The sequence below is a fragment of the Anopheles coluzzii genome, chromosome 3 (assembly GCF_943734685.1).
Source record: "Anopheles coluzzii chromosome 3, AcolN3, whole genome shotgun sequence".
NCBI lineage: Eukaryota > Metazoa > Arthropoda > Insecta > Diptera > Culicidae > Anopheles > Anopheles coluzzii.
In genome coordinates this window covers 26,088,401-26,115,138 of record NC_064671.1, presented here as the reverse complement: position 1 = coordinate 26,115,138, position 26,738 = coordinate 26,088,401, and the positions used below count along the sequence as shown (strand labels likewise).

Here is a 26,738-nt window from a genome sequence, read left to right as displayed (position 1 = left end):
CAGAGAAAAATTAGTTTTCTTATAGGTAAATTAAATGTTTAACTAGAAGTTCAATCATATTCGATTCAATATTCAATTCATCGCTAAACTATGGTAAGAACTTTTAACTAACTGCTTTTTGTTTGAAGTTTATTTAATCGATTTGATCTATCGATTTGTAAGATTTATATCGTTTTCAGTATTCAACAGTATAACTGTTGCATAATTTTAGGCGTTACATTCTAATTATTATTAGAATACAGTTACCCCTAAAACTGTATTGATTAATTTAAGCATACTTTTAGGCGCTTTGTATCGTGAGTATTGGGATGAGTGGCAGAGTGCCAGGAGGCATCCCATGAGTGTTCTGCGTACATAGTGTTCGTGAGATATTGAACTGATTTATTGGTATCGAATGACAACTGTATCCGAAAAAGCTCTTGCAAAGTCTCTTAATTGCATTGATTGCTCTCGCACGCTCTCTCTCTATGCAATGAAGTACTTATGGTCCATTTCCGAAACAAGACACAACTCAATGCATCATTCGAAACCTTTATCTTCAACCCTCTGTTCAAGTATCCGAACATATGTCTACCCATTCATCTCTGATACTGTCCATTACTATCTGACTTATCGAACGCCGTTTCGAAAGCATTGCGTTCTAAATCTTGGTTGGTTCTAGATTCATGTTGGCCCTGTCCAGTAACAAAACGTTGTCTATTTTCCTGTATGCAAAGGTGTGAGCTTTATGGGGAATGTTTTTTTTTTGTTCTGCAAGTCAACCCATTTATTCGGCAATCCATTGTCGAATATTGCACAGAGCACTCCATTTACAGCCCGCTTTATCCCCTTGTGAGCCAGTGTTATATTTACAAAGGCATCCCATTTTGCCGGCCCCACTGCACCATACCCCATACTCCGATAAAACGCCGCGGTGTGGTGCTTTTTTGAGCTGCTTTTCGAGCAGAAATTATGGTCACTTCGAGTGCTGTTGCCACCTGTCTGCTACCTTTATGCAGCATAAAATACGCAGAGCACTTCCTTCTTGTTGTGCCGGTTCAAACAACAGCCCTTCCAACAAAAAAAGCAAAGCTACACTCAATTGCGTAAGCTTTATAGACCCTCGTCCGCCCACTATCATTGGTTCATCCGTTTTGCAGCGAGCCGCACCCAACAGTAGTTCGTGGGAGTTTATATTTTCCTCGCCTTCCGCGCATACCGGGGTAGCTCGACCGGGATCGATTTGCTTTATTGCGTTACGGCATACAGCAGACCCAGGCCCAGGCGTACTGTTTTTGAACTAAGACACACACTATCTTCGGCACCGGCCCCGCTTAAGGTCGGATGCCCGTGTCCTGAGAGCAGCGGTATGTAAGGCCAGTGGAATAATGCGCCACACCATACCAATTTCAAACGAGTGGGCCTTGTTATGGATTATGTTTCTTCATGCTTTTGTGCCACAACTGCGCCACGTGTTTCCTGTCCCCTTGCTTGCTCGGGGTTCCGAAAGGATACCAGCGAGCGCCCGACATCGTCCACTTACATTTCGTCGTCTGCCCTGCTCCGGTTCGCTTCATTCCAGTGACCGAGTTTCGGGGGACTCCGGCTCGTGGCAGTGGAGAGAAAATGGCACCCAACCCGAAAGAATGGGCAGCGTACGATTAACCCAGATACTTTCCGGTGCCGGTGCGGTTCCATCTCGTTGACCATGGAATTCAATGCCCACGGAGGGAGGGCTTTTTTGCTGCTTCTTCTCGCACTAGCAACGACCACCCGGCACACGGTCGGGCTTTCGTTCTTGGTCGACATTGTTACCTCAATTCCACCGGGCCCGGGGACCTTGGCAGAAGACTGCTGCTGGCACTAGCTCGCCCGAACGCACACACCTTACCACCAAAACTGCCACAAGCCACCACAACTATCACCATCCCATCGGTTGGGTCTGGTGTCCTTACCAGCTCACTACTAATAACTGCTCCGTAATGTTTTTGCTTTCTTTCCATCGTCCTACTGGGATCGTCATTGTCGTTCGTCAACCGACATCTCATCACACTATCGACATCGTCGTCCTCCTCTCTCACATACACACACATTCGCAGGCGTCATCGTAGGCATCGGATCGGCCATGGTACGGGAGTCGGCCGCCGTTATGCTGGGCCATTATTTCAAACGGCGGAGACAATTTGTCGAAATGATCACCATGTCCGGTGAGGGTGTCGGCGTGGCACTGTTCTCCGTCATCCTGAAGGAAGGCGTCGGGTAAGTAGGAAATCAATTTCAACTACGAATGGGTCTGGAAAACAATGGAGTCAGGCAAAAGGAAGGCAAAATAGTATCAGAGGAATCGTTATCTATCTTTTAGTTTTGCAGATTTTTTTTTTTCAATAAAAGCTCATTAGGTTTTACGTATTTCAGTTTATTGGTTCTTGGAAGAGGATTATTTGACTGGAAAGTTGTTAAGCAAGCTTAGAACAACTCGCAGAAAGGAGAAATGAGAAACACTCGAGCTCTCTATTTATTGCTATTACTTAATCAAAGTACGGTAAACAAGGGAGAAAAAGTACCCTCATTCTGTAAAGCTTTCCAAGGTTCTTTCTCGCTTTTCGTTCGATCGTCTGGTCCCTGTTTTATCGTTCGCTGGGAAAGCTTCTTGCATGACCACGTTACTGTTGCAACCGGACAAAAAATAAGCATCACAACCGAGAAGCAACTTCATTCAGTAAGCTTCATTCAATGGTCTGCCGTCGGTACGGTACATACTGGCTGTACCGGGACCGTTCCATACGTTTCATATTCCCATGCCATGTCTTCACGCAACGACTTACTGACCGAGGCCGCAGTAGCTTTAATCAACACAATGATACACACGTCGGCACGGCTCTTCTTTCGTGATTGATAAAAGGAAAACAAAACCCCTATACCGGTGTGCTGGTGGTTCCGGCGGGGAAAAAAGAGAAAAAAGAGCGTTCTCTTCGAGAGACGGAAATTCATTATCATTTCCGCAGCAGACATACACCATCGTTACCGGCATTACAGCAGGCTTCCCAGTGATGAAGTCGTTTGTTGAGCCTTGTGTTTTCTGAGTTTCCTATGTGTGTGTGAGTGTTTGTTTCAAACGGAATATAATACATAAGCAAAATTGAGTTTGTATTCAGTGGAAAATAGCAACGATACGATTAATTGCAGGCAGTCAGTTATGCTGATCCAGGCAGAGGGTTCGCACAGCGAATTTGAACCGGGCACTCGATTTGGCGGAAATGTAGTGTTTCTCGGGGCTAAGAATATCCTTCTGCAGGATTGATTCAATCTTAATGCAAACGATAAACAACTCGGCATAGTGTGCCGTAAACATTTACCCTGAGAATGCCCTTTTTCCACGTGGTTTGTTTGTTTCAATCCGGCACTATCCATCACGGATAGGTCTGTCCTGCCCCCTTAATCCCAAGTTCCAACAAAAACTACCTACAGAAAAAGGGTTCTTGTGTGGGCTTTTATTCGCTTCTTGCATTCCATTCCGGCACGGAGTCACAAACACACAGTCACTCGGAATAATTTGCATCAATCAAGTGTTCTGGCACCTTCGGGCGATTGCTTCTGCGCTCCAACACTGGCCAGCATCCATTCAAAGCCCTTTTTATTGCATTTCCGACCTTCCAAAGAACGCTGTCATTCACTTTCATTTTCTCTTTATACAACTCTCTCTCTATATATATCTCTCTGTTTCTCTCCCACACACACACACACACACACACACACACACACACACACACACACACACACACACACACACACACACACACTTTTTGCAGGAAAATGGGCTGGCGCCTGGGGCTGCAAGCGGTCACCGGTCTGGTGTCGTTCAGCTTCTTCATGGGACTGCTCTACCGGCCGGCCTCACTCTATCATCCGCAACGGCGTGCGATACTACACTTGAAAAACCAAAGGAAAAAGGTAAATCACATACACACACACACCACTCAACCCACCCACAACACGAACACGACCACTATGCAGATTGTTGCTTTATTCGCACTTCCGGCACATGCCAGTCTGCTGCCCGAAAAGGCTTTTCAACTTCAACACATCCGTTAGCGTTGTCTAAGCACCATCCATTCACAAACTCACTCTCTCTCACACACACACTGCCCACAAAGTAAACTACATTGATATCACGCTCGAAGGGAGCAGAGGAAAAAAGTAAACCTCGAGATTGGAAATGGCTACACCGGGTGGAAGTTTATTGAAGGAAGAGATTGAAACTGTGTTCCAAGAAATTTTGGCGCTGGCTTCGCAAGTAAAAGGTATCAAGTTTCCGACGCTCTAATCGGTGCTAAAAGAGGCCAATCAACTCGCAATAGAAATATGATCGCTGCCGTCACATGACGCAACGGCCAACGCAGCTGGCAGCATTGAGGGTTGGCTAACTTTTTCGAGAAGCTTTGAGCATTGGATTTAGTTAATAAAATAGTTTTCTTGAAATATTGCTCGATTGAGTTTGAATCAAAACGGATGTTCATTTTTCGGGATAAATTGGAACTTTTACTCGTATGTGTGTGTGTGTCTTTTTTGTATTTCCTAGCCTTAGGGATTTTCAGAAGAGTTCATAAAAGCTCATTTCTATTCCCAGTGGAAGCAATTCACGTCTAGAAAAAAGTTAAAATTCAATTGATCATCTGTCTGTTCAATATGAGCCAGATTGACAGCTTAATGAATGAGCGTTGTGTAAAAAATTCTATTGAAGAACAGTTCTGTTGAAAACAATCGATCAAAGCCAGTAGTTTCATTAAACATCTTCCTTATTGCGTCGTTTCCGCCCAGGCTGCACTAGACACTCTTCCTTCGTACAGTTTAATAAACCTTTCAATCATCGCATTGTTTCATAAATCGTCCATGCGTCCTTTTTTTACATTTCCTGCTCACCAAGTAATGCGTTTTTTGGGTGGCCCCTCTCTACACGCTTTTCTTACAATTGCAGGTGAAGGAAAAGAAAACGCACGTTCGCACACCGAAGCCACCGTTCCTTGACTTCACGCCCCTCAAATCGTCCTCGGTGCGGATGCTGTCCATCTCGGCATCGGTAGCCGCGCTCGGCATCTATTCGCCGATATTTTTCCTGGTAAGTTACACAACTACGAAGCCGGCAGGAGAAACACAAAATAGAAACAATCCACTCGTCCACCCGCCCGGCGGGCTAAAGGCAAACTAATGCGCCTCAATTCCCGCCTCCACATTGGCCTTGGATTTGTGTTTGTGTTAGCTAAAACTCCACACAGGAAGTATCGTTTTGGATAGCTTGCAACGGAAACGTCCCACCGGGGGCCAATCGGGTTTATTCTGGCTTCCACAAAAATAGGAAGGAAATTGATTTCGCCCACATAAATTGAGGAAAAAAGGGGTTTTCTTTTTCTCATCATCCAGCATTATCCAGGCAGCAAATGGTTTTCTATCAACGAAGGGTGGAAAATGTTTATTTGTGAAGGCTTACGAACGTCTGTTGAGGAAGGGTTTTTGTAAACGATATTGTCGGGCTTTCTTTTAGAAAGGTGAATCAACTCGAAAGCAACAAGTATGCTGATGCAAAAAAATCCTTACCCTTTTGCTGGAAGATATTATGACCTTATAGGAACAATATAACTTTAAAAACATTGCCCTGACATGAGATTTCTCCTACTTCTAATATTCCAATGTTAAGTATATAGCAGAACAAAGAATGCATAATTGATATAATAATTAATTTTAATAAATCCTACATATATTGCCAATTTAAGGCGTACTAAACTGCCAGCATTTATTTACTAGTTGGTATTTTTTACATTCGTTTATTCAACATAAGCAATTAATTGACTTCTTGAACTCTTTTCATCCTTAAAACTTCACAAGCCGTTCCTCGTCTAGAAATAAAGGAGTAATTTTGATTTCAAACATTCAAACAAACATTTGCCACACCAGTTTGCATACCTTCAGGCGCTTATTAACAGCCGACGATAAGTGAAATACAATTAGCCCAACTAAAACGCACTTCAATACCGTTCATCACGTGCGCAGTTTAAGTGATTATTAGCTACCCAAAAACTCATCCCAATTCGAATCGAATCATTTTGCCAATTCGATTAGTTAGCCCTGGGGGCTGTACCATTGGCTTCGCTAATCAAATCAGCTAGCGCACAAAACGGTTCCAGTGCAAAATTGAATTTAACTCAAACTGTCACGCATCGCTTCATCCGCACGGTGGCCCGAAATTGAACGCATTGTTTTAAAAGCGATAGCGGTTCACGCGGGATCGGGCAATCGCATAACAGCTGGAACGAAAGCACAAAAAAAACCCGCGACACCGCGAACACGCTGCAGCAGTGGTTAGTGGGTGTGTTTTCCAATTTTCTAAACCCTCCGAATCAATTTGCGCTGCAATAAGAGCATTTGCGGTTAGTCTCTAGCCCAACCAGCCACCGGATCATGACACAACTCGAAACACACGCGCGCACGTGTATTGGTTGCTATGCGCTTGATGCGGGAATTCGCTCACACGCTGCCAACAACTAAGTAACTAAGGGCACCCTTTTGGGAGTTGAGTTTCGTTGTGGATGTGTTGGAATGCTGTCGTTTCCATGGGGGGGGGGGGGGGAGGATCGGGATTAGATTAGTAACATATTTCAAACCCTTGCTCCTCTCGAATGGAAGGGGACATCGTTCGTTTACATTAAATCCTCTTTAAATCGATCCAGTTACTTGCGTGCACGGTGGATTTTGCTAGCCACCGATATGCGATACACGATTCTGCAATGCAGTAGATAAGCCAATGCAACCGCGGCTACGAACCACTAATGGTGGAAAAATTGCCAACCAAAACACCGGTACACTAATGCTCTTATTTATTGGAAACATCCATCTATACGTGTGGTTCCCGCAATAGAAGGAATCTAATCGTATCGCCATTGCAAAAGTGGAGAAGATTTACGTCATTTCGTTTGCTTTCCGTGCCGTAGTGCCAACCAGTAGCAATCATGCATTTTTAATGCTTCTCCCGGTCATGTATTGCTCAACTAGATTCTCTTTTCTTCTTTTCCTGCTCGCTCCTATTAGTCCCTGCACGGGTTCAGCGAAGGGTACGACATGCAGGACCTGGTGCTGCTGCAAACCTTTCTCGGACTGTCGATAGCGTTAGGTATAGTGTTTAGTGGTTCGTCGATCAACAAGACGCTCGAGATCTCCTTCCGGAAGGTGCAGATATCACGTCAATATGTTTGTCAGGTAGGTTCCGTTCCGTTATCGTCCCAGCTAAATTGCTTTTGCCATTTTGTTTCTATCTGCAACCAATCTCTTCTTCTTTCCCCTCCCTTCAACAGGGCTGTGTTACGTTAGTGTCAGTATCGTTGTTAGTATTATCGGCCGTGGCCGACTACCGGGGCCTCTGCTTCTCGGCATGGGCGTACGGGCTCGGTCTCGGCGGCTACCGTTACACCTTGAAGATGCTTGCAATCGAGCGCATCCGCGGCAAGTACTTCTCCAAGGCGTGGGGTTTCATCAAGGGAGCCGAATCACTGCCGGTGCTGTTCGGGGTGCCACTGTGCGCCTTCCTGAACGACTCGTCCCACCGGTACGGCCGGGCGGGCTACTACATTTGTGCGGCCAGTGCCGCCATCTCGGCCATCATACTGTTCTTCGTCGGGTATCCGGACGGGCGAAACATGAAGTACTCCACCAATGGGTAAGCTACGCTACTTTCAATGGGAAGAGAAGGGTCGATAACTAATGCCAGGATCATCTTGAAATGGATTTTACAGTGTTTTGTAATCAATTTAAATTAATTTCTGGTAGTTATTTTTCTCAAAACTTCGATTGTGATTGCTTCTAAAACAAGTTTAGTTCAGAAGGCAGTACATGTATTAACATATAGCTCTAAAACCATCATTGTCGTTCTGAAAACATCCAATACCTTCGCCTTTTCCAATTCGAGCAATAAGCAAACAATTACAGACAATTCAAAGTGCTCCATTTGTAAACGATCTAAGCTGTAAGATCTATGTTAATGATAAGCCATGATGTAGCTCTCAACTTACAATAGACAATTTTGTTCGCATTTCCATCAATGGTAATTAAACATCCTGATAAAGCATACCTACAAAGACCCGATACTAATGAATCAAACAAATGATTATTCCTTAGATCCCTTGATTGCTGGCGTTCCTTACCCACAGTACTACTGCACTAAACACACTCTCTGCTTCACAGTTCCATCACATCGCGCTGCACGGCACCGACCTCGTCGAGCGACTGTCAGCACATCCTGGACCGGAGCTTCTCCTCCCAGCGCTACAACAACAACCCCCAGCAGTGGTACAGTGGCAACACGCACGCGACCAACCTCTCGAACGGCTGCCACGGCTCCGGCAGCTATCCCGGTGGCCCCAGCCTGCAGCGCTGCCTGTCCACCAGCCAGTTCATGAACGGTGGGCTTAATCTCTCGTCGGGTGGAATTGGACCGAACTCTACGGCGACGACGGCCGCTACCGCCCCTGGCACAGGTGGCCGTCTGCTCGGCAACAGTCAATCGCTCGATAATCCGACCAACAACGGGCAGCTTGGAGGAGGGGCCGGCAGTGCTGGAGGTACTGGCTTCAGCTACCACAGTCCGTTCTGCGGGCAGGGCGCGGGTCAACCGCACGGTCGGCTGCACAAGAGCCTATCGTTCGCGTTCCAGACACCGATGTTCAGCGATGATCCGATACATCACACCTGCCAGCAGGCGTCCGGGTATGCGGCCGATTACCCACCGCCTAGCCGGTGCTACTCCAGGTACGTTTTGCTGCAGCCCCGTTTTAATTGGACCCAATTAGAAAGGGTGCGCTGGTACGTTGCTCGATGGTGTACTGATCTTTGATGACAAATTTGCAATGCTGGCCCGGTGGTCGCTGGGAGCTAGGTTTAAATTTCCCCCCGCCATTGCTAGGGGATTCCATTAATATCCCTTCAAAGGAATGTGACTTCCAGCGGATGGGCGTGCAGTGTGGCGCAAAAGCGCAAATTAAAACCACCCACAAGAAAGCTTCTCTGGCGACGTGCGTTAAACGCAAAGGATTAGCTGCGTTCGGGTGAACGTTGGTTGGATTAAAGCGACCCCCCGGAGTACACCGCCAGAAGGTTCTGCTTTTGCAGTGAACCGTAGCCTTTAAGGCATGCCGGCCCCGTTGTACTTTCACAAGAAACACGGTCGCTTGTTTGACACGGGACAGCTTTTGGCACCCCTTTTCCCAGAATGGCTAATGAAGATGAAATTATGCGAAAATATCCTATATCACAAGCACAACCGTTCACTTGGGATCGTGTGTACCGTTGGGTTCGTTCGCGCTTTGCATCCGTGCTTTGTGTTTTGTGAGGATCAAACGCATCGATATCCCTAAGGTGTCAGTCGCTACAGTTGCAAAACCTGCGTTGAAACAGAAGGGATAACTTCCTTCGGGTACTCTTCCATTGACCCAAGCCCCACAGCTTCGCTAATACTACACGTTTTTTATGAATGCAGATCTGCGAGCGGTGCTTTTGGGTGTCTGTTTCTGGGACCATTCCTTCTTAAGTGCCGGTACGTCTATTACCATTTAGCGCCGAATTGTGCTCGCTTAGTTAAATGCAGCTTTTGTTCGCCATTATGTCACGGGCGCCCGGTGCGCTATAGGTAAGGCAATAGGACGCAGGGACGCTACGAGGCCGGGATATAAATTTACTCAAATTATCCTCCTACCGGATTTGCGCACGATGCGGGTGGGGCGATGCTTGCTAAAACCCGACCCCGCATCCGGTTCGGATGGCCCTTTTAGCTTTAGCATTAGCTTTCAGTGACGGTGTAATTTGGCATGTTTTCCTCGGAATTGCTGCTGCTGCTGCTGTGATTAGGAAGATTTAGTGTGGACGGTGGGGCCAAGAACACTTGTCTAACAACTGCGAGCGTTTATAGCAAGAGTGTAGTACACGAGGGTAGCGAGAGGGGAGCTTCTGGTGGGAAAAGTCGAAGATTTATATGATGCAGAGAGAATCAATTAATTATGTTGGGTTTGAAATTTGTTTTTTTTTTTTGCAGAAGAAATATGTTAAAATCGTGTATAACAGTTACTTAGAAAACTGTTATACTTGATATTTGTCCATTTTACGATTGACATCTTTTTCAACTTCAAATCGTACAAATTTCCATTGCATTTCGAGGAAGATGAATATCCTTATTAATACACAAAACGTATGTTTTAAGCTCGTATTACAGTAACAGCTACATTATATCGAATTAAAGATTCAGTGTCATGTGCGAAGAAATTGTAATACAATAAATCACGACGTAGTGAATCTTTGATGGAAATGTTCTAAGTTATCTATCTATGTAAACTTTGTAGAGTTTTTCGTTGCTGATTTTCCAATGGTTTACCCTTTTAAGCCAGTTGTTGAAGGTTAATATGGTTTTCACTTCATGTCAATTAGCACATTTGTATTGGGGAATTTGCTTCGATCGGATCGATATAAAAATTCCGGGATAAATCACAAAAAGAGCGAATACAACATATACGCCTCAATAAAGAGTCCTTGAAGCATCACTGCGTCACGATATAAAAAGTCTTTTAAAAACAAACCTCTAAGAGGATTAATCGTTACACCAAACTTCGGTGACACTTTGACACCGCCACGATCGGTTATTAACGTTCTCCACTTTGCCTTTAATCTTTCCGGTAATGGCCGCTTGATTTGGCCCGCTCGTTACACGTTTGCTAGCGGCACGCTCACGCTCGCACCACCATAGATCAACGTCAATTATCGGCCAACAAGGCATTAATAAATTGTACCATTAAAGCACACCTTCCACCTTCTTCCAGCAGGTTGGGAACGAAGCGAACGCAAAGTGCAAAGAAAGCAAAGAGCAATCAATTTTCATCGTACCGTTTTGCGGACGTTTGCGTTTTCTTGGGAAAACTTTTTAACCGTTGCCACTTCTGTTTATTTCTCTCTTTCTTCCTTCATTCTTTTTTTTTTTTTGGTACTCCCCACATTGAAGGTGTGAACTGCACAATCCATCCCTAGCGACGCCGGTCACCGTCCATCGGGACACGCTTAACCGTCAGCACAGTTTTCGCGCCTCGAGCCGTGGTCAGACACCGCGCCACACGTCGGCTCACGCGAGCTCGCGCACACAGCAACCGTTAACGCCGCACCACGCCAATCATCACCATCCGCCACAGTACCATCCCCAGCAGCAGCCCCATCAACACCAACAGCAGCCGCAGCACCATCATCAACACCACCATCAGCAACAGCTGCCACCGTATCCGGCCAACGGGCTGCAGTACCATCCGTCCCGCAGCCGCAGCGTGCCGGAGGGACTGGGTGTGCAGCCCGGTGCGGGAGGGCCCGACTGTCACTGGAATCACTGCCACTGGACCACCGCGAACGGAGTCAACTTCTGCCGCCCGAATCGGCCGATTCAGGTGGTCGAGCAGATAACGACCTCCGTTTGACTAAAGTTTAAAATAGTCAAGTTCTTCCTGTGCATCTCGCTGCACCTGCTGGAGGGACTGTTTTCGTGAATAGTTGAAAAGGGAGAGAGGGTGGGCTTTTTTTGCAGTCTAAGTGTATGTGTGGAACGGAATTGGGAATTGATTAGCAACAATTGCAAACAAATTTGCCATAAAATAGTGTAACTAATCTAATATCTTAAATCATGACAGAGAAAGAGAGAGATATTGAGAGCTAGAGAAAATGAGAGAGCAAAGCAAAAGCAAACGATTTTCTTCCAAAATGTTTTAATGTACTAAAAGCGACTGTACTAAAAACGGAACTTCAATCGATTAGAATTACAGATAGGAATCGAACGTCGTCGACGCGTGATTTGTCGACAGTGTTTCCGTTTCATTCCCACACACCAAATCTCGAGCGCAAAAAAAAACAAACAAAACAAACGGTTATTTATTCATACAAACTGTATCAAAGATTTAAAAAAGTAAGAAACATCGTTAAAGCATCAGTTCGCACTCCGCATCGAAAGCGTTCAGTGTGTAGACACCAAATCAAACGGTCGTTCTGCTGTACCACTGCAACAGTCTCCTGCATCGGCACGTGTTAATGGGAGAGCCAGATTGCAACCAGCGACGTGCATTCCGTTCTGTTCAGCGAGCTAGTTAAATTGCAAATTGTACCACCCACTGCAACGGCCCGGTAAGCAGTTCAAGCGGCCACGTTTCACATTATTTTGCGCTTAAATGAATCGGTTTTTACGGCTTTTTATCATAAATTATCATCCGCTGCTAAACATTCGCCCGCCCGCGATCGTAAGCGCGCTTCTAGTCTTGCGGCCGTACACATGAACAAAAGGCGCTCGATGCGAATGGATTATAATAAATTCCAGCTTCCCTTGTCACGCACGTGACCCTTTTATATGCTGCCCCGTTTTTTTTAATGCGTTGTTTGCCAACTGCGCACAATCATTCGCACACTAATTTGCACGATTAGCTACTAAACCTTGGGTAGGCAGAGAAAACAGAGCGCCGGATACACCGTTTAGGTGGTGTGATTATTTCGAAACACAACAATAATTTATAATGAACAAACTCCCACTTTGACGAACGGACGTAACGGTGGCGCAGCTGGACGCACCGAGGTGCACCGAGGAGCATGCATGCGAACTCCTTTCCATAATCGGATTCGTTGTCCAAAAGCAGTTGCGACAATCCCGTGCTTTGAGCGGAGTTACCATTTATAGACGCTCGAGAAGGGTTTAAACAGTATATAGCATGAATAATTAGGACAGCGTGACAAGAATTGAGCGATTGTGTGGTAAATTGTAGTCTAAAAAGCTCCTACCAAATTCGGCATGGTTCGGAGGATTTAGTGATCAAAGGCGTATCGGTGTTGTAGGGGAGCGTATTGGGCAGTGCGAGCAGATTGGTAGATAAATATTGTGTACAGTTCTCGGTTTTTCATTGTTTTCTGTAATGTGTTTAAATGTTTTATTTATCATCTACTGTGTTAGTGATGTGTGAGTGAGATTAGTGCAATTCAGATCGAAGCTACCTTTATTAATTGTTTAGTTTTATGTCGTTCTGCGTGTGTGTTTTTATGTGTGAAAGCTGAGAAGAATTTGAAATGAAGAAAGAAAGAGCGAGAGAGAGAGAGAAAAAAAGAGAGAGAGAGTGACAGAGAGAAAAAGAGAAAGTATTTAATAATAAAGAGTTGATTTTGAAGCTAAATAACACTTAATTATGTGCAGAATGTTTGGTAATTCATTAAAACCGATGACAAAACAGGATGCATATTTAAATTGATGGCATATTCCTTGAACTCATTGAACTCAATGGATCAATTTATTTTAATCAAAGCTTTTAATTGCGACGGTGTGGGCCATAATTTGTTCGCACCATTTTGGTGTGGTGCATTTTAATCGATCAGATAAATAAAAGGTAAATTGCAGCTTGCCTATAGACCGGTTTTAAAGCCGTTCTGTCAGCGGGTAGTTGGAATTTATTTTCCCTCTTATTTATATGCGAAATGAAATATAATCCTTTTTTTCTGTAGCCATCAAAAGAGAAAAATAAATATGATCCCTGTTCATTCCTTTGATCGTTTTCCAGCTGTTTTTTTCTGAACAGGGCAAGCATATTAATTGAATGGTGATTTACACTTTTAACTACGCGGAATTTAACTGCGGATAATAGCGTGTTCGTATCCTTTCTGTGCCGCAAAGCTTTGTTAAAACATGAAATAAAATCCAAATGTAATGGTTAAACTATTCATACCAGTAAACGAAGCATACCAATTTCCTCATTCGTTTTCGTCCTCCTAGCAGTGCTCACACACTTCAAACGAAGACCACCTGGTGACCAGTTACTAACAGTTCTCCATCAATTCAAACTTCCGTGCTTCTAGCTTTTTTTCCCCACCACTGCACATTTGATTGAAACGTTCAATTCTCATCATTTGTCGTTGCACCGTTCGTTAGTCACCCGTTAGTCCGGAGACAAGTTGGACGAATTATTATTACACGCTAAAATATTACTTTTACAGCTTCCAGTGGTCGGCTGCACTTCGTTTGCATTGAGTGCACTTTTGAGCCAAAACCGGCGGGCGTGCTTTGCCACACTTGTACACGACCTACAGCAAACGATGGAGGGGAAAAATGAAATCATAATAATGGGTCACATTTTTCATTCTACATTCGTTCGTTTCGGTACGATTTATTGCTCGCTCTCACTCTCGTGGCCCGCCTGCAGGAGTGCTGTGAAACGATCGGTAAAGCGATGGATTTTTCCGATAACCATTCTCCCGTTTTCCACTTTTCCCTTTCTGGTCCACTCTTGCAGCAATGTTCCATCACTCCCCCATCAGTGGCAACGTCCGTTAAGTGCATCCGAGCGGGCAAGAGCGTCGGTAAATCCTTGCTGTGCAGCAGTGGTGGATTCTTTTGTCAATGTACTGTTTTTTTTCTTGTTTTATTATACTGTGACAAACTGACTTTGGCTTGCTGGTACCGTCGTCCCGGGACGCAGCATGACGCGGCATTGAACGATAATGCACCGGTTGCTTCCGGTTTCGGAAACGTTCGACACCCTTTCGCCGGACAGATCGTTTTATTGCAAGCGCTAGGGATGGGAAACCATTCCACGATACTAAATTGTTTCCGGCAAATCATTTCGTTCAAGATGGTTTAGGTTTGTTGGATGTATTGCTTTTCTCTGTTCTTCAATGTACAGTTATTTGCTTTATCGGTAGCTCGTTTGATCGGGGGTATTGTTTCTTTTTTTTGCCGGGTTGAAAGGAACTTTGGTCCTTCCTTTGTGAAAAATGCTGAATTGTTTCTCCACAATGAATATTGGTTTACAACGATTTAAGGAAGAACAATCGATCGGCATCGATTTAAAAAAGATGAAATAAACAACGTTTTATTATAATTATCGCATGGTTATCGTAGAACAATTCTATATCATGTATTACATTTCGTTCCTTTTCTACTTTATTTCATTTTGTTACTCTTGCACTTTATTTAAAATTTTTTCATCTTTTTATATGTTTATTTATTTATTTTTCATTATATTCACCTTTTCCAATTAAATGATGTTACGACATGCTATGAAGATCTTCTATGGAACACTTGTTTGGTCCTTTTTGTAACGCTTCATTCCTTCTGTAAGCCCCTAAAGGTAGGCAACACTTTTAACATACTGTTATACAGGATGGTGGCACAAATATTTGAATTTTACGTTTAATTATTTATCTTTTTTTTAGTTTTTTTCAGGTAAGTAAAGTAAATCGTGAAATGTCATCTTTAAAAGTGATAGGTCCTAAAATTTAAAGTTTCATTGAGCCTTTAAAACTCAAGGAACCTAAAAAATATGTCAAGGACCTCATAACGAAAACATTAGCTCAAACTAATGGCTTTTAATCCAGCATTCTCGATATTAAAATACTAAATCTTTCTCAGTCGATGCTTGCTTTCCCAGTACTCATGTACACCCATACGCTAGGATTACGAACAGTTGCTGCACTGCTTGCTGCAAGCGGTAGAGAGTTCAAATTAATTTTCCATGAAAGAAATATTACACCCGCTACCGACCGATCGATACCGAGGATAGCGTCCGACATACTTTACCAGTGCGCTCGCTGCTTTTTTTAATATCTTTAATAGATACTGGCTCAGAGCGAAGCAATCCCCGCATTTGCTATTTATAGCTCGCGATGATCCTTCCCGGGAGGAAACACTCTCGCCCTCAAGGAAGCTTGCAGCGCTTTGCCCATTAAGTGTTATTTAAGGTTCACGTACGGGCGCGACGACCAGATAAACCGACGGATCCGCAGCAAACGGAGCGCTCTTTCAGTTAAAACATCAATTTCCATTTCCTAATCCTCACGCACACATACATACACACACAAACACACACACACAAACAGACACGTTTCTGTGCGCCATCGGTTCTGCAAACTTCGCCCCATGCGTCCGTATGTGACGTGCCAACTTAAAGTCGAAATGTGTGATATGAAGATTTATGGAACTGTTGAACTGTTGCCGAACCGTGTCGCTGGACCGTATGGGAGATGCATGGGAAGCGAGAGAGCGAACGCGAAAAATACTCATCTAAATGCTCTTAAAGACAACGCGTGCACAGGACAGGAAAAGAAGCTTTGCGGCAGGAGCGGTTTCAAGTGACGGTTACCGGAAGCAGGCAGCAAGATTTCAACGGAGATCCGTTTTCCCATTTACCATTCCGTTTTCCACCGAGATCTGTGGCGCATTTTCTTGGGAAAAAGGATAAACCCCAGCAGCCGAGCAGCGTCAGGATGTGGCAAGCACTGGCACGTTAAGACACACCAGTCAAACATATGTAGAGGTTCGGTCGTGCAGTGAATGAACGAGCGAATTGAATCTTTTCACTTCGCCACCACTGAGCTGCCCGGTACCCTGGTGCCTTGAACTGCTAAGAAAGTGTGTCATCGAGACACACACACATACACACACACACTGCTACACTGGATGGGTAAAGGATAAAGACTTGAAGGACAAATATACTCCGGGATGTGGGATCTTTTCCTTCGAGCCTGGTGCGGGATTCATTTATCTGCACTTCCGCATCAATGTCCGGATGTGATGTTTGCGTCACTTTCGGATGAAATCCCTGTCTGTTCTGATTTATGACGGGAGTCGGTAGTTCCGATTGCTGCTTCTTAACATTATGTAGTATCCATTCAATGCTTTCGTCGATAATCTTGCTCGAAAAAAATGATGTAATTTCCATAAAAAAATATCATACGTAGTGCAATAAACATGATAAGAGGAATGTCCGGTACGATGAGTACTATTGCTTCATGACGCTTACTAATCACTTGATCACGTATCTATCCCAGCTTGAAATCAGAACGCCCCAAAAGCCCATAAAAGCTCCGTTTATTGAACCATTCTTTAAGTGAAACGAAGACAGGGAAGAACAACTTTTTTTTATTAAGAGACACTCAATGTCATGCTTTCAGAAAGACTCTGGGGGCGGTTCCGTGGGGTAGTCGTCATCTCGCTTGACCTAAAATAATAGTTTTTATGGGAAATTAGTAGCTTCTAGCCTCATAGCCGGTCTCATGGTACAGTTGTCAACTCGTATGACTTAACAATATGCCCTTCAAGACCCAAATAGACCGTGAAGCCATACGTAGGACTGACCTCGTACTGGTATGGGGGGTAATCCAAAAGTCATTGAAAGCCAACCCCACAAGTGATACAGGCAAGCCTTGACCGACAACGGTTGTTGACCCAAAAGAAGAAGAAGAAGTGGCTCTTAATTTATTATTTTAATACAACATAGAAGTTGCTTAAACAATTTCTTATATCCTTAGATCTCATTAAATTACCCATTTCTTCCAAATAAGATACAGTTGCTCATCCCTGTTCCCAGAAAACCCGCCACTCGCCAATGTCTCTCTTATCCGATAAGATACAGCTACTAAGCGTAGGGATGATGCCATCCCCAACAAACAACAATCAAAGTCCATCAGCGAATATGCGCGCGAGCCTCTGTGTGTGTGTGTGTATGTCTATGTATGCCTTTCTTCACACACAGACGTAAAAGTGAATTGGTGGTAATAAATATACACCGCACTGCTCTTGATTAATGGGATGATACGGGATAATGCTGGATGAAAAAGGTGGCAAAAGCAATGTATTGATTTTTCACTCCTCCCTCCATCCACTAAACGACAAGGACTCTACTGACAAGGAGAAAGAGAAGCTGCTGCGATGGCTGGGGTACGTGTGTTTCGTGTGTTTTGTACATTATCAGGACAATCACGACAATACACCACAACGAGCGCCCGTGGAATATTGTTATTGAATAGCAACCGAACGTAAAAGAAGCAATAAAATTGAATCCTCAGGATGAAATTCAATCTTCTCGTCCATGGTTTGATTGTGTTTTTTTGGATGAGTGGTACGGAGCCACAGGCAGCGGGTGAGAAATTTGTTTATTTCTCCTCCAACAAACACACGGACCGGCAGGTAGATTGCCTATTTTGTGCATATTAACAGTCATATTTACACGTGCTCTGCTTCTTTTCTCCTGCTTGTGCGCAGGAAGCAGCACACAGCAAGGACGACGCTGCTTCTGGTCGTGCGCCTGTGTTTGCTTTTCCTGTTGTTACCATGCCTACAGCACCAGCCAAGGGTATAAGACCGAGGAAAGCTTACTTACAGACGCTTGTATCAAGCAGATTTGTGAGGCATATTTTCCTCTGGAAGCCGCATTTATCCTCTTTCGTACGATGGGATGCGATTATTCATCGAACTGCGTGCCCAGATTCACAGCTTCGCAGGATAAAGTTGTTGTTTTACGGGTTGTTGTTGTTTTTTTTCTACCCTCTAGAGAAGAGTGATCGATTTTTCTTTCAGCAGTAAAATCCTGCCCAAAACAAAAAAGTTATTGACGCTTTTCGCATCCAGATTGGATGGAGGTTTTTTGTTTTGGTTTTGCTGGCTCAAATACCTGTCCAACTAAAAGTATCCACTTGAACACCCACCAAGTGAATTTTAAACAGGGACGAATGTGAAGAAGAAAAACATGCAAAATCTACCAAACTGCTGCTCAAGCACTGGTTCTGCTGATTTTCTTTTCATTTTCACTTTTCTGCCAGTCGCTTAAGCCAGTCAAACACACTCGCACACGTTGGAAAACTTTCCTGAACGCACTCAAAAAAAAACGAAGGACATAAGAAAAAAACTAATCTTCACATCACACATTCGTTCCGACGATTTGACAGCACACGAGATCGTAAAAGAAAATGTCAATTTTCTCTCTATCAAGCAGACGACTACAACAACAAGAAAGGGGCGGAAAAAACAAACGAAAAAAAAATTGCCAACCATCGTTGCAAAGTTTGGTTTTGATTGGATCGCCCGATGGGTTTAGCTGCTGGCAAAATGGTGGTTGGAAAATGATGAAAATGGCTCGTTTTTGGCTTCATTTTTCTTGCAGCTTGCAGCTCGCCCGCCAAACTTGGCCGTCGGAATGGGAAACTCCGCTTCCCGCTACCTGTCGTAAGTGAAACAGATTTTTCTGTCATTTGCATCGGGAATGAGTGTGTTTGGGATTTGAGAATTGGGATCGATTGAGATGGCTGGCGGGATGATGCTGTTCGCCGTCTAGCCGGCGAAATGTTGGAAATGGATATTTGAAAAGTTATCAGCAAAGAGCGGTTAAGGCTCTCTTCGATGGGACGCGATGAGAAAGAGCGAGCAAAAGCGCGTTGGCGTTGTAAAACTCAATCAAAGTTCAGTGCAAGCAACAGTCCAAGGAGATTAATAGAAATTTTAATACTTGGAAAAGTAAAAATTTCTACTCCACGGTTTTATTTCCAACAGTCACAGAGCACAAACAACCCATTTTCAATCCCAAGTCGAGTGGAGGAACTTACTCGAAAGCAACAACAAAAAATCACAATCTTCACGATTGGCTTGTGAGCAAACGGCTGCTTTCGATGAATGATTTGTGGCCGTCTGCCCCATCTGTAATGATTCCGGTGAAAATTTAGCTGGAGATGAATTTGTTGGGCGAAGTGGTAAATTAAATTTATCTCTCATTTACTATCACCAGTCCGGGGCGGCCGGAAACCAATCCTAATATCCTTGGAAAGCTTCTCTTAATTACATTTGACCTCGCGTATCTTTTCGTTTCGCTGTTATGCTGCTGCTCCCTGTCTGTGTGCTATCTGTGGTCGTTTTAACGCGGTGGGTTTGGAAATTAGATTACAGGCCGGGGTGGAGATAGGGATAGGAAGCCCTTCGGCACAACAAACTAACGGAAGCATTGCTTTCGATCGTCTTTCCGGTGGCAAGAATTGGACAAACAGTTGAGGTGAAAACGTAACAAAAACACTCACACACACACACATGCTAGCAGCGAAATTAGGAGAAAACGAGGCAAAAGGGTGCATAGTATACTGATGGCAATTATTTCATGAGGTTGATGTAATATTGTAAGAGTCTTTATTATGAAACTCCCGTGAGAATAAAAACGAATATTTGCACATATAAAAAAGTTCAACCCCAAAGCGTAACATTGATAAAAGAAAACCTTTTTTGAGGTCATAATGCCCCCAACACCCCTTAGATGGAGTATCGTGCTCTGGATACACTATTCCATTTGACCTGCGGCTTACGAAATTGGACAGACGCGAGACACACCAAAGCTTTGCTGGGTGATGGATATTGAGCTTGTTGAAGGATTCAACCCCTCGTCAGCCGGGTCTCCCGGGGAAGATGCTTCCTGACATTCTCATTCATCAACCGTAAGACCATTTGACATGGTTGGAGGTGAAATTCTCAGGAAAATCCTTCCACCTGGGATCAGGCGGGCACACACACAAATGCACACCCTCTAATCTGCCTCGCTGGACATTGAAATATTTCAACGGACAAGAATGCGTGGCTGAAACGTGGACAAAAAGCTCACTTTCTCGCAGATGAATGTTGGTCACTTTTCACAAAAACTGTCAACTACACACAACCATGTTCAAGCAATTGAGCGGCCTGCAAAAGCTCGGTTATGAGCAAACAATAACAGCCTCCGGGGTTGATTCCACTACCAAGCGTTCAAGATTATCAATGATGTGTAATTTATTCTACATCAACCAATCGGCTTCCCGCACAAAAGCCAATCATCGCATTCAACCACACCAGTGCAGAGTGCAAATTGATTTCATGCCCCAATCCGACCCGGTTCAGTATCGTTTGGTACGACGATCAATGCTCCAAACCCTTATTGCTTGGGATGGAAATTCTGCCCCCAAATTCCATTATATCCTAACGGTGTGATGTCCCGTTGTTGTTGTTTGGTGTTTGGCTGCAGAGCCATCGGCCCCGTCGGCATCGAAACCATTTTCAATTCGATTACATTTGCTCGTGGTTTTCGGTTTGTCGTATTAAATACACAAACCGTACGGTACCTTGGGTAGCTCTACGCACTGACATCAAGGATCGATCCGGGCAACCCAGTACGGGTATACTGTCAAACATCTCTGGTTAGCAACTGGAGTTGGCCCTCCAGTACAAACAACCTTATTCACCAAACGCAAAACCACACACACACACATACACACTGATCAATCGGGAGAAGCTGCCACGACTGCATTCAACTAGAGGCTTCTTAACGATGAGGAAACGATTCAACCGGATGTCACATCAACGCATTGTTGTACCACGTGCTGTTGTACCATCGGAAGATTAAAGGCGCAAACTTGAGCCAGCCATTCCTTTTGATCCTGGTGTGCGTTGGGCGGGCGCAAACGGAACGGCGCTGCAGTAATTCCGGCAAGAATATCGCGTATTATCCATGCTGCTCCATTTACCAAATGCCTCCGGGAGAATGTCGGTCGCCTTACTGGCTGTGTACTGTGTGGTGTATTTATTTTGTCCTTCAAAAGCAACCGCGCGTTGGCATACACATACGGAACAGTGGCAGCGCTTCTGCTATTATTATCAGCGCTTGTTATCTGTCTTGGCGGGGCAAACATACTAGCAGGGAGAGCGAGAGGAAGGATATTTTATTATTGTTCATCAGGTTGCACGGGACATGACATGAGCCGGCAAGAAGTTATCATCGTGATTAGCCGGCTTCGCAGTAGTAGCGTGTGCCTATACTCCGTCATCATTAATATTAACGTACGCCCGGTATGTGTGCGAGGCCATAAAAGCACACGATAAAAGTTCTAAAACCGGGTGAGAACAGCTTTGCGAAGTATGTGAAGATGTAAGTAATACACCGGAATGGATGATGCTTTCAAAGTGCGCATTAAATGCTTTTCGGCTCGATTGTTGTTTCATTTACATTCTTAAGATTACGCTGCGTATGCCATATGCTATACCCAGCGATATATTAGATTGATATACCATATATTAGATTGAGTACAACATTTGTTCTATTTTCTGTTAACATTTGTCTCATTTTTATCCATGTGAATGTCTGAAACTAGATTGTTGTCTATAGTTTTAAATTCGAATGTTTGGAGGAACATCGAGGATAAGGTTACTGCAATAATGTTTTAACTATTAAGAAAAAGATGTTAAACACTATTTACAACACTATAACACACAATCATACATGAACTCGGAAGATTTCTATATACAATCACTCCTCGTGTAAGCTTGAAGCCTTGGTTCCATAACACCCCTGGCGATCGTGCGTTCATTCGAATGATGTCTAGACTTAGGTCTAATCATTTCGCATTGGGCGCGCATCTCCAGCGTATAGGATTGGTCGACTCCAAGGTATGTGGCTGTGGGCTTGGGTTCCACGACATGGATCATCTTTTGTGGTCCTGCGTGGAATACGAGTCTGCTCGACCTGCTTTGCTGGACGCGGTCGAAAGACTGGGAAAATGTACTGATATTCCGATTCGGGATATATCAGCGGCATCGGACTGGGAATTCCTGAAGGCCATATTCGATTTCTGTATAGAGAACGGCTTAACTGTGTGACCTTCCTTAAGCAAAATGTCTGTGAACCAACCAACAGTGTTGGCAACAGCAATCTTGCATTCTATGTTATTTCCTCTTGTTTGTCTATGTGTTACATGTTGTACATCGCTTGTATGTATGTGATGGATGAATGTATGCATGAATGTAAGAATGAATGAGTGCAATGTGTATGGCTGAGTAATCGGCTTCGACGGCAGACAGAAGATCTTTGCTTGAACGATGTTCTTGCAAGGATTCACTATGAACGATACAGACCCCCGCCATGTCACTCGGACCACTGAAGGAAAGCACTACAACGATACAGACCCTCGCAATGTCATTTAGGCCACTAAACGGGAATATACTCGGACCGCTTCTGATGGATGGATCTGACAAAATGCCTGGAATCCAAACAATACAGACCCCCGCAATGCCATTTGGAACACTGAACTGGAATAGACAACCTCGAAACCCGAATAATGTAAACCTTCGCCACGCTCATAGGACCACAAAGTCATGGACTAGATTGATTAAAACCAGACTGTCCGAGTACACCCGGGATAAGGTGCCCTTCCATGGCTCAGAGAAGGAAATGTCTCCCTGCCAATATGGATTGTAGCGCCATGAACTACCTTTTTATTTTCTACTCTTAAGCAATACGGCCTTTTTGGACCGTTACTCCTGAATAAAAAAAACACACAATCATACATTCATGCGTTCATCAAGTTAGAACAGCGTAAAATATTCATTTATGCCGCATTTCTCTGCAAATAATGACATTATAGTTATTGTTACCAAGACGTATTTCTTGTATTTCTTAAAAAGGTATGATTATTAATCGATAAATGAATCGCAGTAAGGTTATAAACAGCTTAAAAATATATCGACATAAATACTCAAATTTCGATAGGAACACTAAAGGGTAAACGTAAATCAAATAATTCCAAATGATTCTAAAATTTACTTCAACCAGGCATTTTCTACAAACTGTTCTGTATAAACTACGCAGACCAAAATAAATAACAAAACATATGTAAACAGAAGCAATAATAATAGACAATCCGTTTTTTTCGCTGGTGCTTCAAAACAAGCCACAATATACCCAAAATGAACTGTAAACACCAATGCTAAACGTTTACCATGTGCATTGCTTCTCCACCACACCGATATCACCCCGTTTAGTTCGGGAGAATAAATTCACAACTTAAGTCCACCGGCATCGTGCAGGAAACGAAGGAAGCTAATCGCATTACCATAACGTTACCTCGTATTTTCTCATCCAAGCCCCACAGCACGGACTTCAAAGCGTTCCCAAAACGCCCTACCCACCCACTTCCTTATTGCTCCAACTCTGGGCAGCTGAAACTGGGTGCTCTTGAATGGCTCTACTACACTACCACTAGGCCTGCATTAGATCTAACCCGTTCAGCGCACAAACATGCCGCATACAGCAACACGCTTTCGCGTTTGCAACCGGCCTGCCATGATACCGGTCGCGATCCAACAAACATCGCGTTATACAGCAAATGATCGAACCGAGAATCGAACATAAAACGCAACTGTTTACCCCTGTGAGCCCGTGCCCGTGCGGTACTAAATTGCATTCCTAATCCCCTACGTAACACGTTCGGTCGCTTGGTGGCTTTCGGTAAAGAATGCTATCACCGCCTGGGCCTGGGCGTCAGTGTCGTGAAACTCGAGCACGAGGTGGTGGTTTGCGCGGATGCAGCCGAGTGCAATAATGTCATGTAAAGCGAGCAAAGTTTAATACCAATCCACACTTTGATCCTTTCGCGTATGACGCGAGTAGCTGAGGCACGGTCCTTGCATCCTGCACGCCACCGTGGGTTGGAAGGCCATGTTAGTGAGCTGGATGATTCCACTGCAGTAGTGGCAGCTTTACAAGCGGGCAAGTTCTAAGTCGTACGATAGGGAAGCACGATAATGCTCGTAAGTTCATGGGTAAGATTAGGAAGTTTCCGACCCCGGAGCAAATTGAAACTGGAAGGCATGGATTTTGGCAGCAGTCCTGATGGTCGGTTTTGTTTATGTGGTAGGAAGTTTCGGAAAGCTGAAGGTCTTTTGATATCAAATAAAATGTTGCTATGTGATTATTAAAAGACGGGAAACAGTTAATAAAGATGACAACCGCTCGGTTGACCTATTTTTCGGTGTCGTACCTTATTGGTGCCGTGACCGGGATAACGCAGCAATATTTTTGTATTGTAAATGAAATAATGTAGCAGAAATGGAATTTTTTCATCACTGAAAGATTCATTCCATTGTTAAATGCGTTTCATACAGCAACAAAATTTAAAAGGAAAGCGGGGTAAAATGCCCCGGATGAGGAAGAAAATTACATAAGTAATTATTAAAACACTTTTTTCATAAATTCGCAGAAAACCAAAAAATATGTTATTTCTAATAATTTTTTGATTGAATAGAAGCACTGACCTTAACTTTAATATTCAATTTATTTTTTTAAGCAAAAAGTTCCACCTCAAGTTCAACGGGTGTCTTTTTTTCCTTGAAAGAAATATAGTGCCACAGAGACACACACAACAGTGAAAAAATGACTTCAAAATAAAATTCCAAACCCAATTCCGGCCGCAGCTACGTGACGTTGGATAATCCGTCCGCCGTTGGGTGTTTGCTAGAGAAACGAGAGCGAATCTACTGATATTCTTCCCTCCTTCCCTCCACTCCCGTCCCGCGTATCAGTACCCCAGGCAAAACAAGCGTGTCACAAGCGTGGATTTCCTTCCATTATGCAAATCATTATCATCACCGTCACCAACAGCATCATTATGTACAGCATTCCCATCATCGCCCGCCATCGAGACCGCTTCTCGCCTTCATATTCATATTCATATTCGAGCGGTGTGCGAAGTCCATTAGAAGAATGGCTTCTTTCCCTTTTTTTTTTGTTTCGTTTCGTTCGTTCTGTTCACTTGCCTTGGTGTTTCCCGTGCATGCTGTTGCTATTTGTTTCCTCGTGGGTGATATGTACACCGGTTCTTCCCTGCCGGGTGACCTTTCGGTTCCCCTTGCACCGCGATGATACGCGACGACGGTTCGAAGATGATTCCACATGTCACCGTTTATCAAATTGTTTCCATACGCATGGAGATGGCCTACATAAAGTGAGGCCGTGGCGTGGATCGTACCGAAAGGGACACATCTTGCACGGGGGAGGTGATTCTGGCAGCGACGCCAGTGTCGGTAATGTGCATTACACAACCGCCAACAGCTCCTTACCGAGCGAAGCGTACCGTGTGCGATATGAGTAATTTATTAATTTGCCATTTGAGCAAAGGACCGACGACGTGCCGGCGTTTGTTGGGTGACGGGCGACAAGCAAGAATGCTTAAGAATAAAAAAAGGTGCCTCACATCGAGCCACTTTCTAGGCTTAGGCATCGCTCCGGGAAGATGAAATGTAGCTATAATTGGAAGTAATGGCAATTCATCTATCCACGCTGATGGAGCACCACACGATGCCGGCTTGAAACGGCAAGTAACATGCCAAGCAGCGACGAAATGGTTAAGCATTCTTGCAAATCTTTCTCGATTCGTCACTCCATGTGTTGATGAGAGTGTTCCCGCAGCTTGTAGGGAATGTTTTACCATGTATTAGGCACTGCTCGCATCACAGTGGGCATCAGGTGCTGCAGAAAGGACTTTCTACCTAATGGAAAGACAACAATTAACCGGTACCTCTTATCGTACCACCGTACAGAAGCAATGGCTTGTCTGTTCGAGGCCCACTCTAGCAAATTTAATTTATTTGCTAACATTTGCTTACTTTTATTGCAGCTCGCTAGCGTACCGCTTCTGAGTTGACAGGTCCGCAGCTGTCATTGCGTGAAGTTGTGTACAAACATAAAATCAAACGACCCCATGTGCCCATTGCGCCCCAGAGAAGGAACTTACGGAGGATGGACCAACCGTTATCTGACTTCTGGCTGCTAAATCGCCCGTAATAGGGGGTGCCAATTACACTAGATCACTTACCCGGATCTCTTACAGCGCTGCAAGAGAGCAATGTCGCATTTCCCACATTGCCAGACGGTAGACTGAGGCCAGTCGAAAAAGGCATGTCCAAACCGATTAGTCCCGCAGTACTGCCACGGCACGGCGATGCAAACAATTTTAATAATCGCATCCCTGTGAGCCGTCGCTTCCCTTGCTCGGCTGCATTGGAATGCTGGCCCGAGCGGATGGCGAACCGCTCAGAAGAAAGAACCGCTGCAAAGCCCCGGCTTAGCCAGTGCAGCTCCAACGAAAGGTCTCTGGTAGGTCAGTAC

At 44.4% G+C, this 26,738-nt stretch overlaps 2 protein-coding genes across 6 annotated transcripts in view; one reads left to right on the top strand and one right to left on the bottom strand.

Moving 5' to 3' along the window:
• Window positions 1–11,905, top strand: part of LOC120957343 (uncharacterized) — a 60,292-nt gene extending 48,387 nt beyond the window's left edge. For all 5 annotated transcript variants that reach the window (XM_040379497.2, XM_040379498.2, XM_040379496.2 and 2 more), the window contains exons 7-13: window positions 2,079–2,238; window positions 3,789–3,930; window positions 4,955–5,095; window positions 7,060–7,227; window positions 7,323–7,684; window positions 8,209–8,772; window positions 11,009–11,905. In XM_040379497.2, coding sequence (XP_040235431.2) covers window positions 2,079–2,238; window positions 3,789–3,930; window positions 4,955–5,095; window positions 7,060–7,227; window positions 7,323–7,684; window positions 8,209–8,772; window positions 11,009–11,468 — 1,997 coding nt within the window. In that variant the 3' untranslated portion in view covers window positions 11,469–11,905. The remainder of the gene's footprint in view (window positions 1–2,078; window positions 2,239–3,788; window positions 3,931–4,954; window positions 5,096–7,059; window positions 7,228–7,322; window positions 7,685–8,208; window positions 8,773–11,008) is intronic.
• The window catches only part of LOC120960141 (carbohydrate sulfotransferase 11-like), a 53,675-nt gene continuing 37,749 nt past the window's right edge, over window positions 10,813–26,738 (bottom strand). Inside the window, exon 7 of the transcript XR_007452655.1 lies at window positions 10,813–10,822. The gene's annotated coding sequence lies outside the window, so the exon portion shown is untranslated. The remainder of the gene's footprint in view (window positions 10,823–26,738) is intronic.